The 20,001-nt window shown below is 37.0% G+C and overlaps 1 protein-coding gene across 1 annotated transcript in view; it reads right to left on the minus strand.

Moving 5' to 3' along the window:
* Positions 1 to 253: 253 nt before the first annotated feature.
* SPMAP2L (sperm microtubule associated protein 2 like) overlaps positions 254 to 20,001 on the minus strand; it is a 55,444-nt gene continuing 35,696 nt past the window's right edge. The window contains exons 6-9 of the mRNA XM_090267388.1: positions 13,103 to 13,217; positions 4,516 to 4,647; positions 1,587 to 1,762; positions 254 to 368 (exon numbers count right to left, since the gene is read on the minus strand). Of these exons, the coding sequence (XP_090123514.1) occupies positions 254 to 368; positions 1,587 to 1,762; positions 4,516 to 4,647; positions 13,103 to 13,217 (538 nt within the window). The remainder of the gene's footprint in view (positions 369 to 1,586; positions 1,763 to 4,515; positions 4,648 to 13,102; positions 13,218 to 20,001) is intronic.

Below are 20,001 nucleotides of genomic sequence, written 5' to 3' on the forward strand. Positions count from 1 at the left end.
GTGATAGTAAGGGTAAGACAGGCTATCATTTTCTCTTTTATTGCATGCCGGAACCCTCAAACCTACTAAACACATGACTATAGGTCACAGGAGTAATTGTTAATTGATGGTCACAGTGGTGTCCCCTGGAGGCCTCATATGTTTTTGAGGTCATGGTGGGGATATAAGCTGACAGTACCAGAGTAGGGAACGAAGTCATCTAATATGCCTTCTAGATACATAACAAGAGTTTGAGTGATGTAGCTTTCTGTGTTTAACGTTTAAGAGGTTCTGCCAGCTCCTGGATCCTCTGTGAACATTGTGATTTCAAAGCAGCTGACTTGACTTGAAAGACCTGTGGATCGTAGTATACAATACGTACAGGAGTCCTGAAACAGGGAAAAGATAATTCAACCTGAAATAAGATGAACAGAAAATGGAACTAACATTTCTCAAGCATCCACTACGTGTTAGGCACAATGGTATCCCATTTTGATTTTCATAAGCATCCCATGAAACAGGAATTATGATTTCTACCACACAGATAAGGAAATGAAGGCTCTGGGAAGTTATAAGAATGATCTGTGGTCAAATCAAATTGGTGTATCTGGCAGATTCCAAAGCCTTTGCTCTTTCCACAGAAAGTAAATTCTGGAAACATCTCAATAATTTGGCAATGTTAAAACAAACCAGATAGTCCTCTGGTGGAATTAAAGAAATCAAATTTTTGAAGTTTCCACCTTTAGCACCTTACCACCAAACAATAACTTTAGAGAAGAGACCCTGAGCACTTGATCTCACTCTTCTTTTCCCTGTGTCCATGGACAGGCAATAAGCTTCATTTCATTTGATGCTGAACTTTTGTAAGGAAAAACACCTTACAAAAATTTTAAAATATTATATTATATAAGAACTAACATATTTCCTGTTCCCTGGGCTCAAGGGTGCTACAACTTTTTCTGTGTCTCCAGGTTTTCCTGATGATGATTAAAAAGGAGATCAGGTATTCTCCCTTGAAGGCGACAAAATGAATTGAGGTTTAGGCAAGTTAAGAGGTCTTTTAAAAAATAAACAAGAATTAGAGACATTTTCTTCTTTGTTGAAATAGGTTCATATATGTACATGGTACAGAAACATTGAAAAAGGCAAAAGCCTATTTAGTGAAAAATAATTCTTACTCCCATCTGAGGTCCCAGGCCTCCAAACGGAACCATTGTTACTACCTTCTTATATGTCCCTCTTGGGTACTGTAGGCATATGCAAGCAAATATGTGGCAGGTATGTATTTTTTTCTTGCACAAACTATAACATATTATGTGCTCTGTTTTGTAACTTGTGTTACTTTGACAGTATATATTAGGGAAATAATCCAATATCCATAATTACAGAATTACCTCCTAGATCTGTTAGTGGATCTATTAGATCCACTAACCCTTTCATTATAGCCTTATATTTATTTGTCACAATATACATAACAAAAAAGTGAGATGTTTTTAAATTTTTCTGATATTTCTACAGTTCTTTTCACTGGCCTCATTAGTTCAGCTTTCCTCTGTCCCTAGTACCGCCACCCTTTCCTGTCCCATCTTAGCCTTAAATTGACATACCTTGTATTTGGATTAGCTAGTTCTTGAATTCTGGGAGATACTTTGGAATGAATAGCAGCATAAGAGACTGGCCAGCAGGGATCACGAGGAGGTAAATAATTTTGATGAAGAGGCTTGGCCTTAGCTAGAGCTAGTAATCGAGGGCTAGGTTTGGCTAGCAAGGCAGCCTGGGATATCTACAGTGGAAAGAGAAAGACAAAAATATATCCCAAATTTTACCACATATCCCCCTCTTTACAGCTATATCCCTAATCAAGTCACCATCACTTCTTCCCTGGATTCCTACAATAGATTCCTATCTGGTTTCCCTGCTTCCATTCTTGCCCATGTACAATCCAACATTCACATAGCAGTTACTGAGAGAGAGAAGGAGTGTTTTAATGAGTGCATTCCATGAGCCAGACAGTGTTCTAAGTCATTTACCTATGTCATTGCTGCTTAATCATCATAACAACGGCATGAGGTAAGTAGTTTCTGAAGCCCAAGTCAAATCACACCACTCCTAGGGTTTTAAAAACCTCTAGTGGATTCCCATTTTGCTGAGAAAAACATCTTGGCTCCTAACTGTGGCCTAGATAGAAGGCCCAGCACGACCAGGCTGCTACACCACTCCCCGCCTTGATCACTATGAGTACCCCCACCGCCATGATCACACAGACCCCTCCAGCCCAGGTCTTTCCATCTCAGGACCTTTGCACTTGCTTGAATTCCTCTTTCTTCAATCTTGTCATGATTACCTCTTCATCATTTAAGTCTCTTGCTTCAAACATGTCCTCAAGGACTTCTTCCCTAACTGAATAAATCAGCCTTTCTTCTTTTTTTTAAAAATAATTTATTTATTTGTTTGTTTGTTTATTTATTTTATTTTTAGAGAAAAGGGAAAGGAGAAAGAGAGGGAGAGAAACATCACTGTGTGGTTGCCTCTCACTCACGCCCCCAACTGGGAACCTGACGTGCAACCTAGTAATGTGCCCTGACTGGGAATCGAAATCAGCCTTTCTAATTACCCTCTTCCACTGTACTAATCTTCCTCCTAGCACTTTCCAACTCCTGACTTAGCTCATTTATCTTATTGTTGACGTTTATTGTGTGCTTCTTCCCATTAGCACAGTGATTTTCAACCTGTTTCATCTCATGACACACTTAAACTAATTACTAAAATTCAGCAGCACACCAAAAAATATAGGTTTTGCCGATCTGACAAAAAAATAGGTATAATTTTGATTCAGTCACACCTGATGGCTATTGTTGTGTTGCCTGTTGTCAATTTTACTTGACAATCTAAGGAAACAGAGGTCAGTGCCCCTGACTAAATAGCCAGGTAATGCAGCACACCGACTGAAAATTGCTGCATTAGAATATAAGCTGCTTGAGAGAACTATAGCAGGTCCTCAGATAATGTTTCATTATAACATTGATGAAATGCCTAGGAACTTACCTCTTGTTTATGTCAATTAGCCTATCGCAAAATTGGTTTGGTTATATGTTATTTGCTTACGGTCACAGAACTTATCAAGAATGTTAAGTGAGAACTTGCTGTACTTGTTTGCCAAAAGCTAGAACAGGTTCTAGCACATAATTAGTGATGAATAAATACATATTGACTGACTGATTGATCAATTCCTTCTGGTCTTACTTCGAAAAACCACATTTGCCAGGTTGCCTTTCTATTGTATTGCTTTACTGGTAAAATAGGAAGGATGATGTATAAGCCACTATTCTCTCACTTAAGTGCTCATTGAAAAGAATTAGGACGAACAACAAACATCACTCAGTATCCCTGAAAGTGTTCCATTTTGCAGTGGTACAGATTTGTTTAGGTTCTAAGTGTATGATTATTTGCAGTGGTATTACTTTTTAGAAATATTTTTAACCCCTTCCCTCCCCAACAATTCTAGTAATTAAAGAAAGATGCCTATAATTCTCATTTTAATACCAAACGACTGAGAATAAAGTATTTGCCGAAGGGTCAGAAGGCAAGTCACTTCAGCAAACGTAAGATACTCTCCCCATAGTTTTTAATTCCCAGACTAATTTTCTCTCAAAATAGAATTCCATATCAAATCCCCTGATTCCAAGAAAGAATGCAAAATTGGTCCCACCTACTTTGACAGCATAATCATTAGATATTTATTGAAAACTCAGCTGGGATTGGGCACCAAGTTGTCACTACAATGAATGGAGGGGAGTGCCAGGAAGAAGAGCAAGGAAAGCCATTGAATGTGTAAGGCTCTGTGCCAAGCACCTGCCTTATCTACTATTACAGGTTGTTAACAGTTGTCCAAGTGGGAACTGTTATCTTTACAGTTCCCTTGCTCCCCTTGCTCCCTCCAACTTCAAGGTCATCCCAACTTTATGACTCTGGCATGTACTCTTCCCTTTACGAAAATATTTTCTTCTCAGATCTTCAAGTAGCTAACCCCATCTCATCATTCAAGTTTCAGCTCAAATATCCCTTCCTCAGAGTTTTCCCTGACTACCAAATGCAAAGTAGCTTATCCCCATAATTACTCATTTCCTATTTTATTTTTTTCATAGCACTTATCACTACTTAATATTATCTTATCTGTTTACCAATTTATCTTTCTGTTTCTCTCATCTTGTTCTCTGGGAACAGTGTCTGGCGCACAGTAGGCATTCAAATACTTGTTGAATGAGCAAGGATCAGGAAGGTTGTCACAACATCATGGAGCTAGGGTGGCAAGGCTATAATTTGAAACCAGCTTTTACTGACTCCAAAGTTCATGCTCTTCACTCTCTAATTCCCAGTCCCTCTTTGTATCTTGCAAGTAGGTCTTCCTTCCTGCCACACACTTCTCTTTCAAGACTCCCCTTTTTAATGACTTTGGCCAATGCTCTGTAGAGAAGAATAGCACCCTAGGAAGAACCGGAAAGTGAGCTGAAGGATGCCAAGGCAGTAAGGGCTTACAGGACGAATGGGCACTTCACTTCTTTCTCTTGGATAGCACAGATCCTCTGTCTTGATCCTTGGATGGGCAAGGTCTGCAGTTCTTGGAGTTGCGATAGCATTCAAGGCAGAAATTGAAATCTTAGTTTCAACCTAAAGGAGAAAAATAAAACAGTACCTGTAAATGTTGAATAATAAACACTATCTCAATCAAGGTTACAGAGTAGGTCTAACCTCTGGACCACACTGCTCAGCAAATCCAGTAGAAAGAATGAGAATCTTGCAGTAACTCAAAATCATAGCTGAAAGGATCGATTCCTATCTTTCTCAAACTAGGTTGTATGGATTCCAACTCAACTTTTAAGGAACTTACTGTCAAACTATAGATGGGGGAGGAAATAGCTGATTTATGGAGTGATAAACTCAGCCAAGAGGGAAGGTCTAGCCCTACCACATGGAAACCCTATAAGGGGCAGGACTGTGCTTTGTTCTTAATTCTTTTTGCCCTTTGGAAATTGGGACTAACACTATCACAAATCCCCATGCTTCCAGTAAATTTTAGCAGCTCTCTTCTAAGTCGAATGGATACGAGAAAGAAACCAAAGCCAAGAGGAAGAAAGGCAGAACCACATCTCCATAGAGAATATTGTTCTGGTCCTCCACTTCACTTCTCACTATCTTAATAGGGGAAATATGTTCAAACTCAAAGTCTTCTATTTAAATTACTGGCATTTGAACTCAAAATTTACCACAAGACTTTGAGGGGAAATATAATCATTAACTGGAAATAAAATATGGTTTTAACTGTGGGTGAAAAAATAATACAAAGGTATGTTTCTAATCCTTTCTTGTGTCATTTAAAATGATGATGATGATGATGATGATGATGATGATGATGATGATACTAACACTGATCATGTTTTACATGTACTAATTCACTTGCTCCTCACCAAGGGTATCATTTTTCTTTTATTTCACTGCTGGAGAAAGCACGGTACTTGAAGTTCAGCAGTTTGTTTACATTTATATAGTTAGTAAGCGGTAGAACTGGGATTCAAACTGAAGGTCCTATCTGTTGGTATAACACCATGAAGTACTAAATGAGAATCTTAAGTATTTACTATGAGAAGCTTTGTCTCCTATCAGGCTCTGGGAAAATCAGAGAACTATTTGATAACCATTACCTTCAGTTAAGGCTCACAATTGAAAAGGAAATAAAACAATCATTCATTAATGTAATGCATTAGACAAATATCTCTTAATTATATTGTGTAAGACACAACAAAAAATAATAAAACAATCCCTTTCTATAAAGTAATTTTCAACTTAGAAGAAACCATAGTCCTATAGGAAAATTATTAAGATTATTCAATATCCATAAAAGAGAATAAATAAAACTTTGAAAGATATTGGAGAAAGAGTGGGAAAATTCAAGAAGGATTCCCTTTTCAGAAATAAAGAAACATGAGGTTGGACCTTGAAGGAAGGATCAGATTTTGACAAGTGGAGGGAGGAGGAAAGATAGAAAGGATAAAGAAAGGATGATGAAGTGGAAGGTATGAGGGGGATAAATTATAATGGAAAAAAATACAATAAAAAATAAAATAAAATAATAAAAGAAAGGATGGTGAAGAAAAGAGAAAGAAAGAAAGAAAGAAAGAAAGAAAGAAAACAAACAAACAAACAAGCAAAGAAACAAAGAGATGGAAGGGAAAGTCAGACCATAGACACAGAGGAAGCATGGAACAGATTATCTCTGGTTATGCAGGGAGATAAGGCTTATAAATGCTTTTGTAGCCAGATTAGGTGTGGGGGAGGGGGCATTCTTCATAGCCAGCAAAGAACCTCAAATCTTTGTATTAGAGAGTATGCATGATCAGAGCCGGAGATCAACCTATCAGGAACGTGTCAGAAGGACTGAAGCAGGGACATAGCAAGCTGGAAGGATAACAGGAAGTTAGGGCCAAAAGAGGACAAACAAGGGTATATATACCCTACTCCATCTTAAAATATTTTTGTTACAATATTTTAAGCAAAATGATACTTGCACAAGAATATATCTATTAACCAAGTAGAGAATTCAGAACTATTGATCTAGTACAGTGACTCAATTGGGGGGGGGGGCTAGATTCCCTTTAAGTTACTCTTAAAAGTAACTGATGGTTCCCAAAGACAGAGACACTTAAGAAAAGTTATCATTTAATCTTGAAAAAGTAATCCCATTACATGTTACTATAATTTTTTTATGACATACAAATATATCCCCCCCTCAAAAAAAAAGAAAATTGGTATGTTTTCATTTTTTAAAATCTCTGTAATATCTGGCTTGAAATGACACTGTTGTTTTGGTTGAAATATATGAAGAAAATTCAGCCTCACGCAGTAGTTGGAAATGTGTACGTACTTTAACAACCTTTTAACTGTGGATATTCTTCTTTGACACTACAGAAAAACTTAACAAATGGTAGTTTCTCAAATATTAGTTGCAATCTGAAGCTATGTACAATCTGAAACTAGGTCAAGAAACTTCTCATATTTCATTACCTTAAAATCCATTGGTCTGCCCTGGCTGGTGTGGCTCAATGGATTGAGTGCTGGTCTGAGAACCAAAAGGTTGCTGGTTCAATTCCCAGTCAGCACACATGCATGGGTTGCAGGCCAGGTCCCCAGATGGGGGCGCATGAGAGGCAACCACACATTGATGTTTCTCTCCCTCTTTTTCTCCCTCCCTTCCCTTCTCTCTAAAAATAAATAAAGAATAAAATCTAAAAACAAAATCCATTGGTCTGTCTTGCACATTGAATGAACCTTTAACTCATGCATAATTCTGAACTCGTATGTTACTTAAAAGGGTCTGGAGAGCCTTTATACAGACCTGGGTTACATTTTTAAAAACTGTTACCCTAGTATAAACAATATTATGGTATATAATAAATCTGGCAGTGAATAAATAAAGGCTGGCAAGAGGGGGGATTCTTACCATTTTATATAAATATACTTCAAATAGATTGAGGAACTTATTTTTGTTTTTATTTATTCACTTATTTTTGTTAGACAATCATATACTTTACAAAGTGTTCTCCCTGGTATTTCCAGTAGCCAATTGGCACCACACATAATTATTGCAATATTACTTATTATATTTCCTCTCCTGTACTTTACAACTCAATGACTCTTTTGTGACTATCAATCTGTACTTCTAAACCCCTTCACCTCTTTCACCCGGCCCCCCAACCCTCCTCCCCTCTGGCAACCATCAGTCCATTCTCTGTATCTATGAGTCTGTTTCTGTTGAGATATTTTAATTATAAAATTAATATTTTGTAAAATAAATGATCTCTAATGTTGAACAGAGTGCAGTGAAAAAGGCAGCCCAAGTAATGTAAGTAGATATGTAAATCAAAATCACTTTTGTTGGAACACATTTTGAGATTTCATATGAATCTCCTCAAAAATGTTCATACACTTGATGCAGTAATTTTACTTCTAGAATCTTTATTCTCAGAAAATAATCAGAGATTGAGAATGATGGGGGAGGGACATGTTGGTAGAATGACCTCATAAGTTAGTACAGCAAGTCGGACAAAGCCATGGGAGATATCCAGAGCACACGTGGGTAATGCTCAAAGGTATTTGCTAGATACAAAAATGAGCCTTAAAAGTTAAAATCTACTGAGACAAAGATTTAAAAAATCGAAACAGGCTGATTAGTCTGAACAGGAGCTTCTGCTATATGTAAGTAGATACTAAGTAAATGAGCTATGAAACCAACCCCTTTTCTAAGTTTTGTAGTCCTGACAAAGTTACTATAAAAAGAGACTTGGTATGACATTCATAGGGGTAGAAGGATTTCCTACAGTTCATCCATTAAAAGTTTGGAGCAAGTAACCCAGATGCCTGTGATAGTAACTTGGCTTCCTTTGTAGGCATGTGTTATTTTTAAACTCTGGGAAGATTTTAAATTAACTGTAAAAAGCCAAGAGAATCAAAATCATAGAATTAACAGTTGTGTTAAGAATAAGTATGTGCAAGCATTGATGGAATTTCAACATGGACCATAAAGTAGGTATAGTATTATATCAGTGTTAAATATCCTGATTTGGATGTCAGTATTGTAGTTTTTAGGAAACACACACTGAAGTATTTAGGGAAAAGGGCATATAATGTCTGTAACTTATTCTCAAAAATGACTCAGATAAAAAAAAGAAAGAAAACAAAGACAGACATACACACACACACACACACACACACACCCATGAAGGAGAGAATGATAAAGCCAATGAAACAGCGGATTTTTGCAACTTTTAGGTGCACTTGAAACTATTATTAAAACAAAAGTATGTGTATGCTATTAAAATAAAAAGCATGTACATGTTTAAGATAAATTCATCTATTAGAGTGATAACCTTACTACTACAATTTAAAATGTATAACTGAGTAACTGATTTAGAACTATGACATTAACTTGAAATCTTAAGTGTATGTCATTCCTACTACATTAAAAAAACTTCAATTTCACCATATTTATAAGTTTAATGTATTAGATTTAAAATAATTATTTAATATTTGAGAAGCTTTTGTTTATTAAAGTAGATGGTTGAAGTTAAATACTTATAAAGGAAACAAAATTTAATGTATTTGTAAATATAAAGTGTTTAAAGCTATTTAATAAAGTTTGAAACCAAATAAAACATTCAGGACTCTTAAAAGTCATTGTTAAAAACTGCTAGAATTATAAACAGAATAATAAGCCTTCCAAGCTAAACTTAAATGTAAAGCCTAAAAAAGAAATAGATTTTTTTAAACTTGGTATTTTAAAAATTGACTATTAATTATTTAAATGAAAAGCATACTTCTGAACAGTCTTTTCTGCATACAAAAACCACGCTCAAGGATGCCAAAAGACTCACATCATTGGGTGTGGCAGTTTTTTTCTCAAGACTGTAAATTCCTTGCCTCTTCTCTCATTGAAAGGTGGGGTTTGTGTTCCCGCCCCCTTAAGTCTGGCCAGATGTGTAACTGCATCAATCAACAGAGTATGAATGCAGTGACATTATGTGGTTTCCGCGGCCAAATCATAAAAAACTGTGCAACTTCCACCTGGTTCTTTTGGAATGCTCACTGTTGTGAACTCCAGTTTAAGATATTCCTTCTCAGAATACAGCTGCTCTGCTGAGGGAGGTCTAAACCACATGGGAAGGTGCTCCTGCAAATAGTCCCACGTGAGGCTAGCCCTCAAGTCATCCCAGCCCAGGTACCACAAATAGGTATAGTAGTTATAGACTGAATGATTCTGTCCTCCCTCCAACCTAAAATTCAGCTGAAGCCCTGCCTGCCAATGTGATGATACTAGGAAGTAGGGCCTTTGGGAGGTAACTAGGTATAGATAAGACCATGAAGGTGGAACACTCACAATGGTTTAGTGTCCTTTTAAGAGGAACAAGAGAGATCAGAACTCCCTGCCCTACTCACAAAGCAGAGGTCATGTGAGCACACAGCAAGATGGGGTCTGTGTCTACAACTGGGAAGAGGGCCCTCATCAGGGAGAGAGTCCACTGGCACCTTGATCCTGGATTTGTCAGCTTCCAGACTGTTGTTTAAGCCACCCAGTCTCTGGTATTTTGCCATAGCAGTCTGAGATGGCTAAGACAGGTGTGAAGGAGCCTACAGGTGATTCCAGCCCCCTATCGTTTCAGGCACTTGAGCTATTAGAAACATCCCAGCAGAGACCCCAGACATCACTGAGCAGGTACAAGCCTGTCTGCACTATCAGACTTTCTGACTTATAAAATCCTTGAGCATAATAAAATGGTGGTTGTTTAACGTCACAAAGTTTGTGGATGGTTTGGTACAAAGAAACGGAAAACCAAATCAGAATTTTAAGGATAGGGTCTCTGTATTGTTTTAAAATGATCTGGAATTTGTTTTCTGAGTTGATTAGATTTAAAGGTATTAATAGTCCTCTTGCCAATTGTTTAAAAAGGCACTGATAGGGAGACTTTCGGCCAAGATGGAGGCTTAGACGGACGCGCTAGGTCTCCCTCTACAACTAGAGAGGAATACAACTACTTCAAAACAAAGGATAACTAGAAATTCCAGAAAATAAAACTACACGGAAGCCCAACACATGAAGTTATAAACCAGCGGCGCCCTTTGGGCAGGTAAGAGCGAAAGGGGGCGGCGCTGTTTGCGGTCGCACCAGGGACAGTGGCGGGGAGAACAATCCCGGCTGCAGTCGAACCCCCGGCAGCTCGCGACCCCAACGCTGGGGAAAGCAGTCACCACATCGCCTTGAACAGTAAGGCCCAGGGGGGCGGGAGGACGGATCCCGGTCTCCTAGCGGAATAACTGTGTGAATCCATCTTGGACCCCCGCCCCCAAAGAAAGCGCCACAGGGCTGCGAAATAGGTCGCGGACAGGCACCGGTCGCTGGATTGTGACGACTACACAGGCACTGCCCCCTACAGCCGGCCCAAGAAAACAAAACGCATCTGTCAAAATGTGGCAGACAACTATAGAAATCCCGGTGGCACAGCTCACCAGGCAACAGATGGAGAACCTGACAGATGAACAGATAAGAAACCTGTCAGAGGCTCAGTTCTGGGCCATTGTTATCAGGTGGCTTACAGAATTCACAAAAGATCTGGAAAAAGATGAGAAAGAAGCGAAAAACACTCATAACGAAAGGAACAAAACCACATACGAGACAGATGGTGAGGAAAAAAAATCCAGAGTTCATTTCAATAAACTGGAATATGGAGAAGGAACAAGCAGTCAACCAATGCAGCGAGAGGAAATGGGAAGCAACGATGAGAGGATCAGAAACCTCTGGGACAGCTATAAAAGGCCCAACATAAGAATCATTGGTTTGCCAGAGAGCGAGGAAGATGAACTAGAACTTGAAAAATTGAGTGAAAATATAATAAAGGAGAACTTCCCAGACTTGGGGAAGGAAATAGACTTACAGGTCCAGGAAGCACAGAGAGTTCCAAAAAAACTGGACCCAGGGAGAACCACTCCAAGACACATTATAATCAAAATGTCAAAAATTAAAGATAAAGAGAGAATCTTAAAAGCAGCAAGAGAGAAGAAAAGAATTATGTACAAAGGGGTCCCAATTAGACTATCAGCTGACTTCTCAAGGGAGACCCTGCAGGCAAGAAGGGACTGGCAAGAAATATTCAAAGTAATGAAAATCCAAAACCTATAACCACGATTACTCTATCCAGCGAAACTGTCATTCAGAATAGAAGGACAGAGAAAGTGTTTCCAGGACAAAATAAAACTGAAAGAGTTCATTAGATCCAAACCACTGTTATATGAGATGTTAAAGGGACTGGTTTAGAAAAAGGAGGATCAAGACAATGAAATCTAAAATGAAAACTGCATCACAAGAAACAACAGAAGCTAGGGAATTGAAACAAAGGCAAAACTAAACAGGCAACGAGAGTGGAAAAAGAACTATAGGTACAGGGAACATATTGGGGGGAGGTCAACAGGGAGGGGGAATGGGGAGAGGGAGGGAGATGATATAGGAATTAAGGATCATGGTAGGAGGGAATGGAATAGACAGAGAGAGGTTGAGAAGAACTGTATGCACAACTAATGGACATGATCTAAAAGGGGGGGACAACTGGAGGGAGGGGGGCCACCGGGTGGAGGGGAGCAGAGGGAAGGGAAACTGGCACAAATGTAATATTATAATCAATAAAACACATTAAAAAATAAAAAAATAAAATAAATAAAAAGGCACTGATAGTACATGGCATGTGGTGGCAAAACAGAAAGCAAGACTTTGGGTGATGAAGTGGCAAAGAATATTTTAGTAAAATTTTTTAAAGTATAGTGGGGCTAGTTGATTGCTTCTAAGTGCACTGGAGAACCTGAGGAAAGAAACGATCACCTGAAGCCTTTAAGTTCCCACCTTAAGGTGTGGGTAAGTGGCCAGAAAGTTTTTGTGGCTTACTTAAAAGAATCCCTCATCTTCTCTTGTCACATGGCAGAAAATTGAATTCTGCACTTGGGTGAATTACAGTGCAAATTGAATTCCTAAACTTGTATGGTTTCCTATATTAAAATTAGAGCAATGATCAAGAAGAAATGCAACCTTGAAAAATTGGAGTAGGGACATGTGTGCAGATTCTAATAAGTCTGGAAACTTAAAACCCCTGAATACCGCTGAACCTTCCTTACCGATAGAATCAGCCCTTTCTCCCCTGCCTGAGGTTAGACACCCCTAAAGTAAATACTTTCCAGGGAACTACTGACCTACTCCTACTATCTCTCATTGCTTCTTGATCTATAACCAGACCCATGTTCCAGTGGCCATAACAGCCTTTCACCGACTTCTCCATCAGCTCCCAAAATTGCTTAAGGTCTAATTCTGTTTATATTACTCATGGTGGTTCTGCTTCTCTGATAAAATCCTGACTGATACATGAGACACAGGGGAGGTAGTCAGAAAAGTTAATTTAATGAGAGAAGATTATAAACAGGAAGAAGAGGGAAATACACACCTACAAATAAAAGGGGAGCATGTTACAGTTACAAACATGTTACATGTTACAAAGTCAATCAGAATCCGTCTCTTTCACATGGAGCCACTTACGCCTTTTGGAGGAACATAGTTTGGATGTGTGCCTTTGGCCACTGAAAGTTGTAATATCCGGGGAGAAGGACCAGAGAATTGAAGAGCATCTCTTGTTAAGCAATCACTGAAGGACCTATATGCAAATGGAATATAAAGTATTAGAATTATTAGAGGACCAATAGCATTTTTCATTGCTATTATCAACCGTCACACAATTATATATATTGTTTCTATCTTTGGAACATTTTTTCTCATAATCTTTAGTGCTCTTTCCACCAGGCTGGTGTTTCTCAAATTTTTTTACTTTGATCCACAGTAAGAGATACATTTTACATTGTGATATGGCATATGTAAATCTGTGTGTGTATGAAACAAAATTATCATGAAACAATGCTTGTCCTAAGCAGTGTATTCTGATTTTTTAAATTTCATTTGATTTCATTAAAAGAAAAGCTGAAATTGATTTCATAATCCACTGATAGATTCAGATTTTCTGTTTTACAAACATTATTATTACAACTGTAATAGAAAAACAATAAATAAATCCAGATAATAAAAAATTTAAAAAAATTTAAAAACCTTAACTGTAATACTCATATGTGGATTCCTTAAGATTTCCTGTATAAAAAAAATCATGCCATCTATGCCCTGGCCGGTGTGGCTCAGTTAGTTGGAACGTTGTCCCATACACCAAAAGGCTGCGGTCTGATCTCCGGTCAGGGAACATACTTAACTAAGATGCAGGTTCCATCCCTGGTTGGGGCTTGTATGGGAGGGAATCAATCGGTATTTCTCTCACATATTGATTTCTCTCTCAAATCATTAAACATAATTTTAATTTTAAAAAATCATGTCATCTATAAATAGTAATAGTTTTACTTCTTACTTTCCAACCTGAATGTGGTTTCTTTCTTTCTTCTTGCCTAATTTCCCTGACTAGAATCTCCGGTATGATGTTGAATAGAAGTGGTGAGAGCTGACATCCTTGTTTGTTCCTGATTGTGCGAGGAAAGCATTTAGTCTTTCACCATTAGTTATGTTATCTGTAGGTTTTTTGTACATGGTTACAGAAGTTCACTTCTATACCTAATTTGTTGAGCATTTTTATCATGAAAGTGTGTTAAATCTTGTCAAATGATTTTTCTGAGTCTATTGAGATGATTATGTGGGTTGGGCTGGTTTTTTGTCTCCTAATTTTTATTGTATATTACATAGATTTTAGTATGTTGTACCAAAAAATTACACTCCTGGAATAAATCCAAATTGGTCATGGTGTATAATTATAAATATATAATTACTTTTTCATGTTGTTAGATTTAGTTTGCTAACATTTTGGTGGGGGTTGTTGTAGGTTTATTTGGATTCGGTTTGGTAGTATTCTGATATGAACTGTTACATATATTCATAAGAAATACTGTCTGTATTCCCGTCTCTTATAATGGCCTTTTCTGATTTTGGCATCAGGGTAATACAGACATCATGGAATGGAATGTGTTGGCAAGTGTCTTATTTTTTTGGAAGAGTCTGAAGGGTTGCTGTTAGCTCATCTTTAAACATATCACAGAATTCATCAATGAAAATATCTGGTCCTGAGTTGTTCATGAGAAGTTTTTTAAAAATTATTAATTCAATTTCTTTACTTGTTATAGGTCTGTTAAGATATTTTTAAATTATTGAGTTAATTTCAGTAGTTTGTCTTTCTAGGAGTTTGTCCATTTCATTTATTTTATGTAATTTGTTGGCCATACAATTGCTCATAATAACCCCTTAAAATCCTTTTTTATTTCTACAAGTAGTAATGACCCTTCTTTTGTAAATGACCATTAAAAAGGTCCCTGTTTCTTTCATGATTTTAGTAATTTGAGTCTTCTCTCTTGTTGTTTTGGTCTAGCCAAAGGTTTGTTTTGTTGATCTTTTCAAAGAATGAACTTTCGGTTTTGTTGACTTTCTTTGTTTTTCTAATTTCTATTCCATTTACTTCCACTCTAATCTTTATTCTTTTCTTTGTTGTTTGTTTTAAATTAATTTGCTTTTTGTTTGTAATTTCCTAAGATGAAAGATTAGGTTATAATTTGAGATCTCTTTTCTTTTTTAATGTAGGCATTTACAGCTAAAATTTCTCACTAAGCACTACTTAGGTACATATCACAAGTTTTGATATTTTGTGTTTTCACTTTTACTATATATAGTAAATACAAAATGATTTCTTCTTTGACCCACTGTTTGCTTAGGAATGTATTTCGTTTCACATATTTCTTTAATTTTCCAAATTCCCTTTTGCTATTGGTTTCTAATTTGATTCTACTGTGGTTAGAGAACTAATTATGTACCATTCAATAATTTTAAATTTATTAAGACTTGTTTTATGCCTTAATATGTGACCTGTCATAGAGAATGTTTTATTTGAGAAGAATGTGTATTCTGTTATTGTTGATGGAGTGTCTTATGAATGTCTATTAGGTATAGATGATTTATAGTGTTGAGCAAGCTTTCCATTTCCTAGTTGATCTACTGCTTGTTGTTCTTCCCATTACTGAAAGTGTGGTATTGAAGAATCCAACTATTATTGTCTAATTGTCTATTTCTCTTCAATTCTTTCAGGTTTTGCTTCAACTATTTTGGAGCTCTGTTGTTAGTTGTTGCATATATATTTAGAATTGTTACATTTCCCTAATGGACTGATCATTTTACTAATATAAAATGTCCTTCTTTGCCTCCAGTAACAATGTTTGTCTTAGAGATATATTTTCTGATATGAGTACTGCCACTCTAGCTCTTTTTTGGTTGGTTTTCATAGTATATCTCTTTCTACCTTTTTACCGTCAGCCTATTTGTTTCTTTGAACCTAAAGTATGTGTCTTGTAGGCAACATACTCTTGAGTGGTTTTTATCCATTCTGTCAATCCCTGCCTTTTGATTGGAGTATTCAATTGATTTATATTTAATGTAATTACTAATAACATAGGGTTCATGCCCACCATTTTATTTGTTTTTATGAGTTACTTCTTTTTGCTCCTTTTTTGTTCCTGTAAAATATTAGATATTTTTAGTATACCATTTTAATTCCCTTATTTTACTGTATTTTAAAAAACTATATTCTTACTCGTTGCCTTGTACATCTTAACTTATAACACTCTAGTTCTAATTAATAACACTCCATGTCCTCCCTCTCCTTTGTGCTGTTTTTTAAAAATACATTGCATGCCTATAAACACAGATTTGTAATTATTGCTTGATGCAGTTGTCTTTTATCTCAGGTAGAAGAATAAGTTACAAACAGAAAAATACATTTATGCTGTCTTTTATATGTACCTATATAGTTAACTCTTAAAGTCCTTTATTTCTTCATATGGATTCAAATTATTCTAGTGCTCTTTCATTTTAGCTTGAAGGACTCTCTATATTGTAAAGCAAGTCTGTTGGCAATTGATTTTTGTCAGTTTTTGTTTATCTGGGAATGTCTTAATTTCTCCTTCATTTTTGAAGGATGGTTTCGTTAGTGTATTCTTGGCTAACAGTTGTTTTTCCCCCCAGTTCTTTAAATATGTTATCCCACTGGTTTCTGGCATCTATGGTTTCTGGTGATAAATCACCTGTTAATATTGCAGATCATTTGCATGTGATCAGTTACTTCTCTCTTGCTGCTTTCAAGATTCTGTCTTTGGGTGTGGACAGTTGATTATGATGTGGATCTCTGCGTTTATCATACTTGAAGTTTGTTGATGTGTAGATTCATTTTTCATGTAATTTGGGAAGCTTTGGGCTATTATTTCTTCAGGTACGCCTTCTGCCCCATTATCTCTCTTCTCTCTTAATGAGATTCCTATCATGGGTATGTTAATACTCTTGATGGCATCCCACAAGTTTATGAGATTTTGTTCATTCTATTTCATTCTTTTTTCATTCTGTTCCTCAGACTTGGTAATTTCAATTAATCTATTAGAATTGGTTGATTGTGTCTTCTGACTGCTCAAATTTGATGTTGAGTCCTTTTAGTGAATCAGCTAAAATATATACCACAAAGTTCAAACTCAATGTAGTGCACTTATTGATGAGCCTTGTGTTTGCCCTAAGCACTTGTTTTCCCTCCCCCACACAAGTCTATCAAGCTGGTTGTCTGTTTCCAGTGCAGAGAAAATCAGAAAGGAGGCTGGCTAGAGACTATTCCTCCAATTAACAGAGAAATTACAGGAAAACTATAAGAAGCAAATATCTCCTAATGTAAAACCACAGAGGTCAGACCACTTCACTTAAAGAAAAACTGTGTTTCATACTCAACAGCTCCCAAGAGGTTGTCTGTATTAAAGTATTAGGTAGTAGTTGGTGTTCATAATGAAGCTCTCAAGCCAGTGAACCAAGGATGCATGTTTGTTCTGTAGCTGAAGGATCTGTTTAGGAGAGCAGGGAGACACAATCTTTTAAAAATGCAAAAAGTGTTAACATTCAAGGAGCTTTCACTAGTATGAAACATCAAACTCAGGTGTCTCAAAAAGCTGTGACAGATAAAGTATCCCTCTGGTTTAGAAATGTAGATCTATAACCACAAATTTATATGTATATTTTAACTGAATTAGCAGATCTTATCAAATGAACTGATAATAAGCAAATAAAGAAATTCTGTGGAAGGTATTGGGCCTTTTTTGGTGTATTCTATGATGGAGGAAGACTTAAGATGTCCAACTCAACCTCTCTCTGAATTCAGGAATCTTTACTAAAATCGATGTAAAGTGATCATTCCAGCCTACATTTGAACACTTTCAGAAACTGGAGTGGAGATGACAATTGCCTTTTCCCAATAAACCTTTCCACTAATGGATAGCTGATCAGGAAGATTTTCCTAAACTTAGCTGACATCTGCTGTTTGGTAAATTCCTGTTCAATTTCTAGTTCTAGGATCAACATAAAGTAATATTACTTCCACTTCCTCTTCCTCTTTCATATGTTGACCCTTTAATCATCTGAATACAACCAGCTCTGCTTCCTTTGCCTTTTCTCTAAGCTAAATATGTCATTGCCCTTAACTATTTTTCATATAACATAGTTTGCAGAAACCTCAACATCTCAATTTATCTCCTTCTGAATAGTCTCAAATTTATTATCAGTTTATTTTTTATATTTTAATCAGAGTTTACATTCAATATTATTTTGTATTAGTTTCAGGTGTCAGCATATTGGTTAGACAATCTTATACTTTACAAGGTGGTCCCCCTAATATTTCAAGTACCCACCTGATACCATACATAGTTATTATAATATTATTGCCTATACTCCCTGTGCTTTGGTTTACATCCCCATGACTATTTTGTGACTACCAATTAGTACTTCTTAATCCCCTTACCTTTTTCACCCAGGCACCCAAACCTAAGGTATAACATCCATAATTGGACACATGCACCTAATATGTTCTGACTAAAGTAGTGTACAGCAGTACTACCATTTTCCTGTAATTGTGCACTGTACATGTTCCAAGAATGTAACCTAGCATATTCCAACAAACACATCACAATCTTAGCTTCCTTATGGAAGATATCACTAAACTGTCTTTTAAAGACAAGGAGAAATTCAGCATTCAAAGCAAAAGGAAGATCATGTGCAAAGTCACAGAGGCATAGGAGAACATCAAGTTCTATAAACTGCAAAAACCTGTAATGTTTCATTTGCATATTTCCTTTTAATTGGCCAACAGTGATTAGGTTTTTTTTTTAAAGTATATTTTATTGATTATGGTGTTACAGAGGTCCCAATATTTCCCCCTTTGCTCCCCTCTCCCCAGTACCCCCTTCCCACCAGCAATCCCACCTCCCTTAATTCATGCCCATGGGTTGTGCATATAAGTTCTTCTGCTTTACCCTTTCCTATATTATTCTTAACTTCCCCCTATCTATTTTGTGCCAACCAGTTATGCTTCTTAATCCCTGCACCATTTCCCCATTTCTCTCCTTCCCCCTCCCAGCTAATAACCCTCCAAATGATCTCCATACCTATGATTCTGTTCCTATTCTGGTTTGCTTAGTTGGATTTTGTTTTTATTGTTTAGATTCAGTTGTTGATAGTTGTAAGTTTGTTGTCACTTTAATGTTCATAATTTTGATCTTCTTTTTCTTAAGTGAGTCGCTTTGACATTTCATATAATAGCTTGGTGATGATGAACTCTTTTAGCTTTACCTTGTCTGGGAAGCACTTTATCTGCCCTTCTATGCTAAATGATAGCTTTGTTGGATGGTGTAATCTTGTTTGTAAGTCCTTGCTTTTCATCACCTTGAATACTTCTTGCCAGCCCCTTCTTGCCTACAATGTTTCTTTTGAGAAATCAGCTGATAGCCTTATAGGCACCCATTTGTAGGTAACTCTGCTTTTCTCTTGCTGCCTTTAAGATTCTCTCTTTATCTTGAACCTTTGGCATTTTAATTATGATATGTCTTGGTGTTGTCCTCTTTGGGTGTAGCTTCTTTGGGCCTCTCTGTGCTTCCTGGACTTGTACATCTATTTCCTTCGCCAAATTCAGGGAGTTTTCCTTTATTGTTTTCTCACATAAGTTTTCAACTTCTTGCTCTTCTCCTTCTGGCACCCCTATGGTTTGGATGTTGACACATTTAAAGTTGTCCCAGAGGTTCCTAAGCCTCTCCTCTCCTCATTTTTTTCAATTCTTGTTTCCTCATTCTGTACTGGTTGACTCTTTTTTTCTTCCTTATGTTCCAAATCATTGATTTGAACCCTACTTTCCCTCCCTCTGTTACAGAAACAGAGGAGTCCAAATATCCCTGGAGTTTGAGGCTGGGGGATGGGGAGAAGGAAGCAGCTTTCAGAATGCCTCCACATGCCTGAGGCTGATGGCTGGTGTCTTTCATTATGTAAAATTGCTTGGATGCTTCCAAGGCCTCAGGTGGATGGGAGGAGTCTTGAACCAGGTGATGGTA

Source organism: Furipterus horrens, unplaced genomic scaffold, assembly GCF_987537825.1.
Source record: "Furipterus horrens unplaced genomic scaffold, mFurHor1.1.pri manual_scaffold_2, whole genome shotgun sequence".
NCBI classification, from domain to species: domain Eukaryota; kingdom Metazoa; phylum Chordata; class Mammalia; order Chiroptera; family Furipteridae; genus Furipterus; species Furipterus horrens.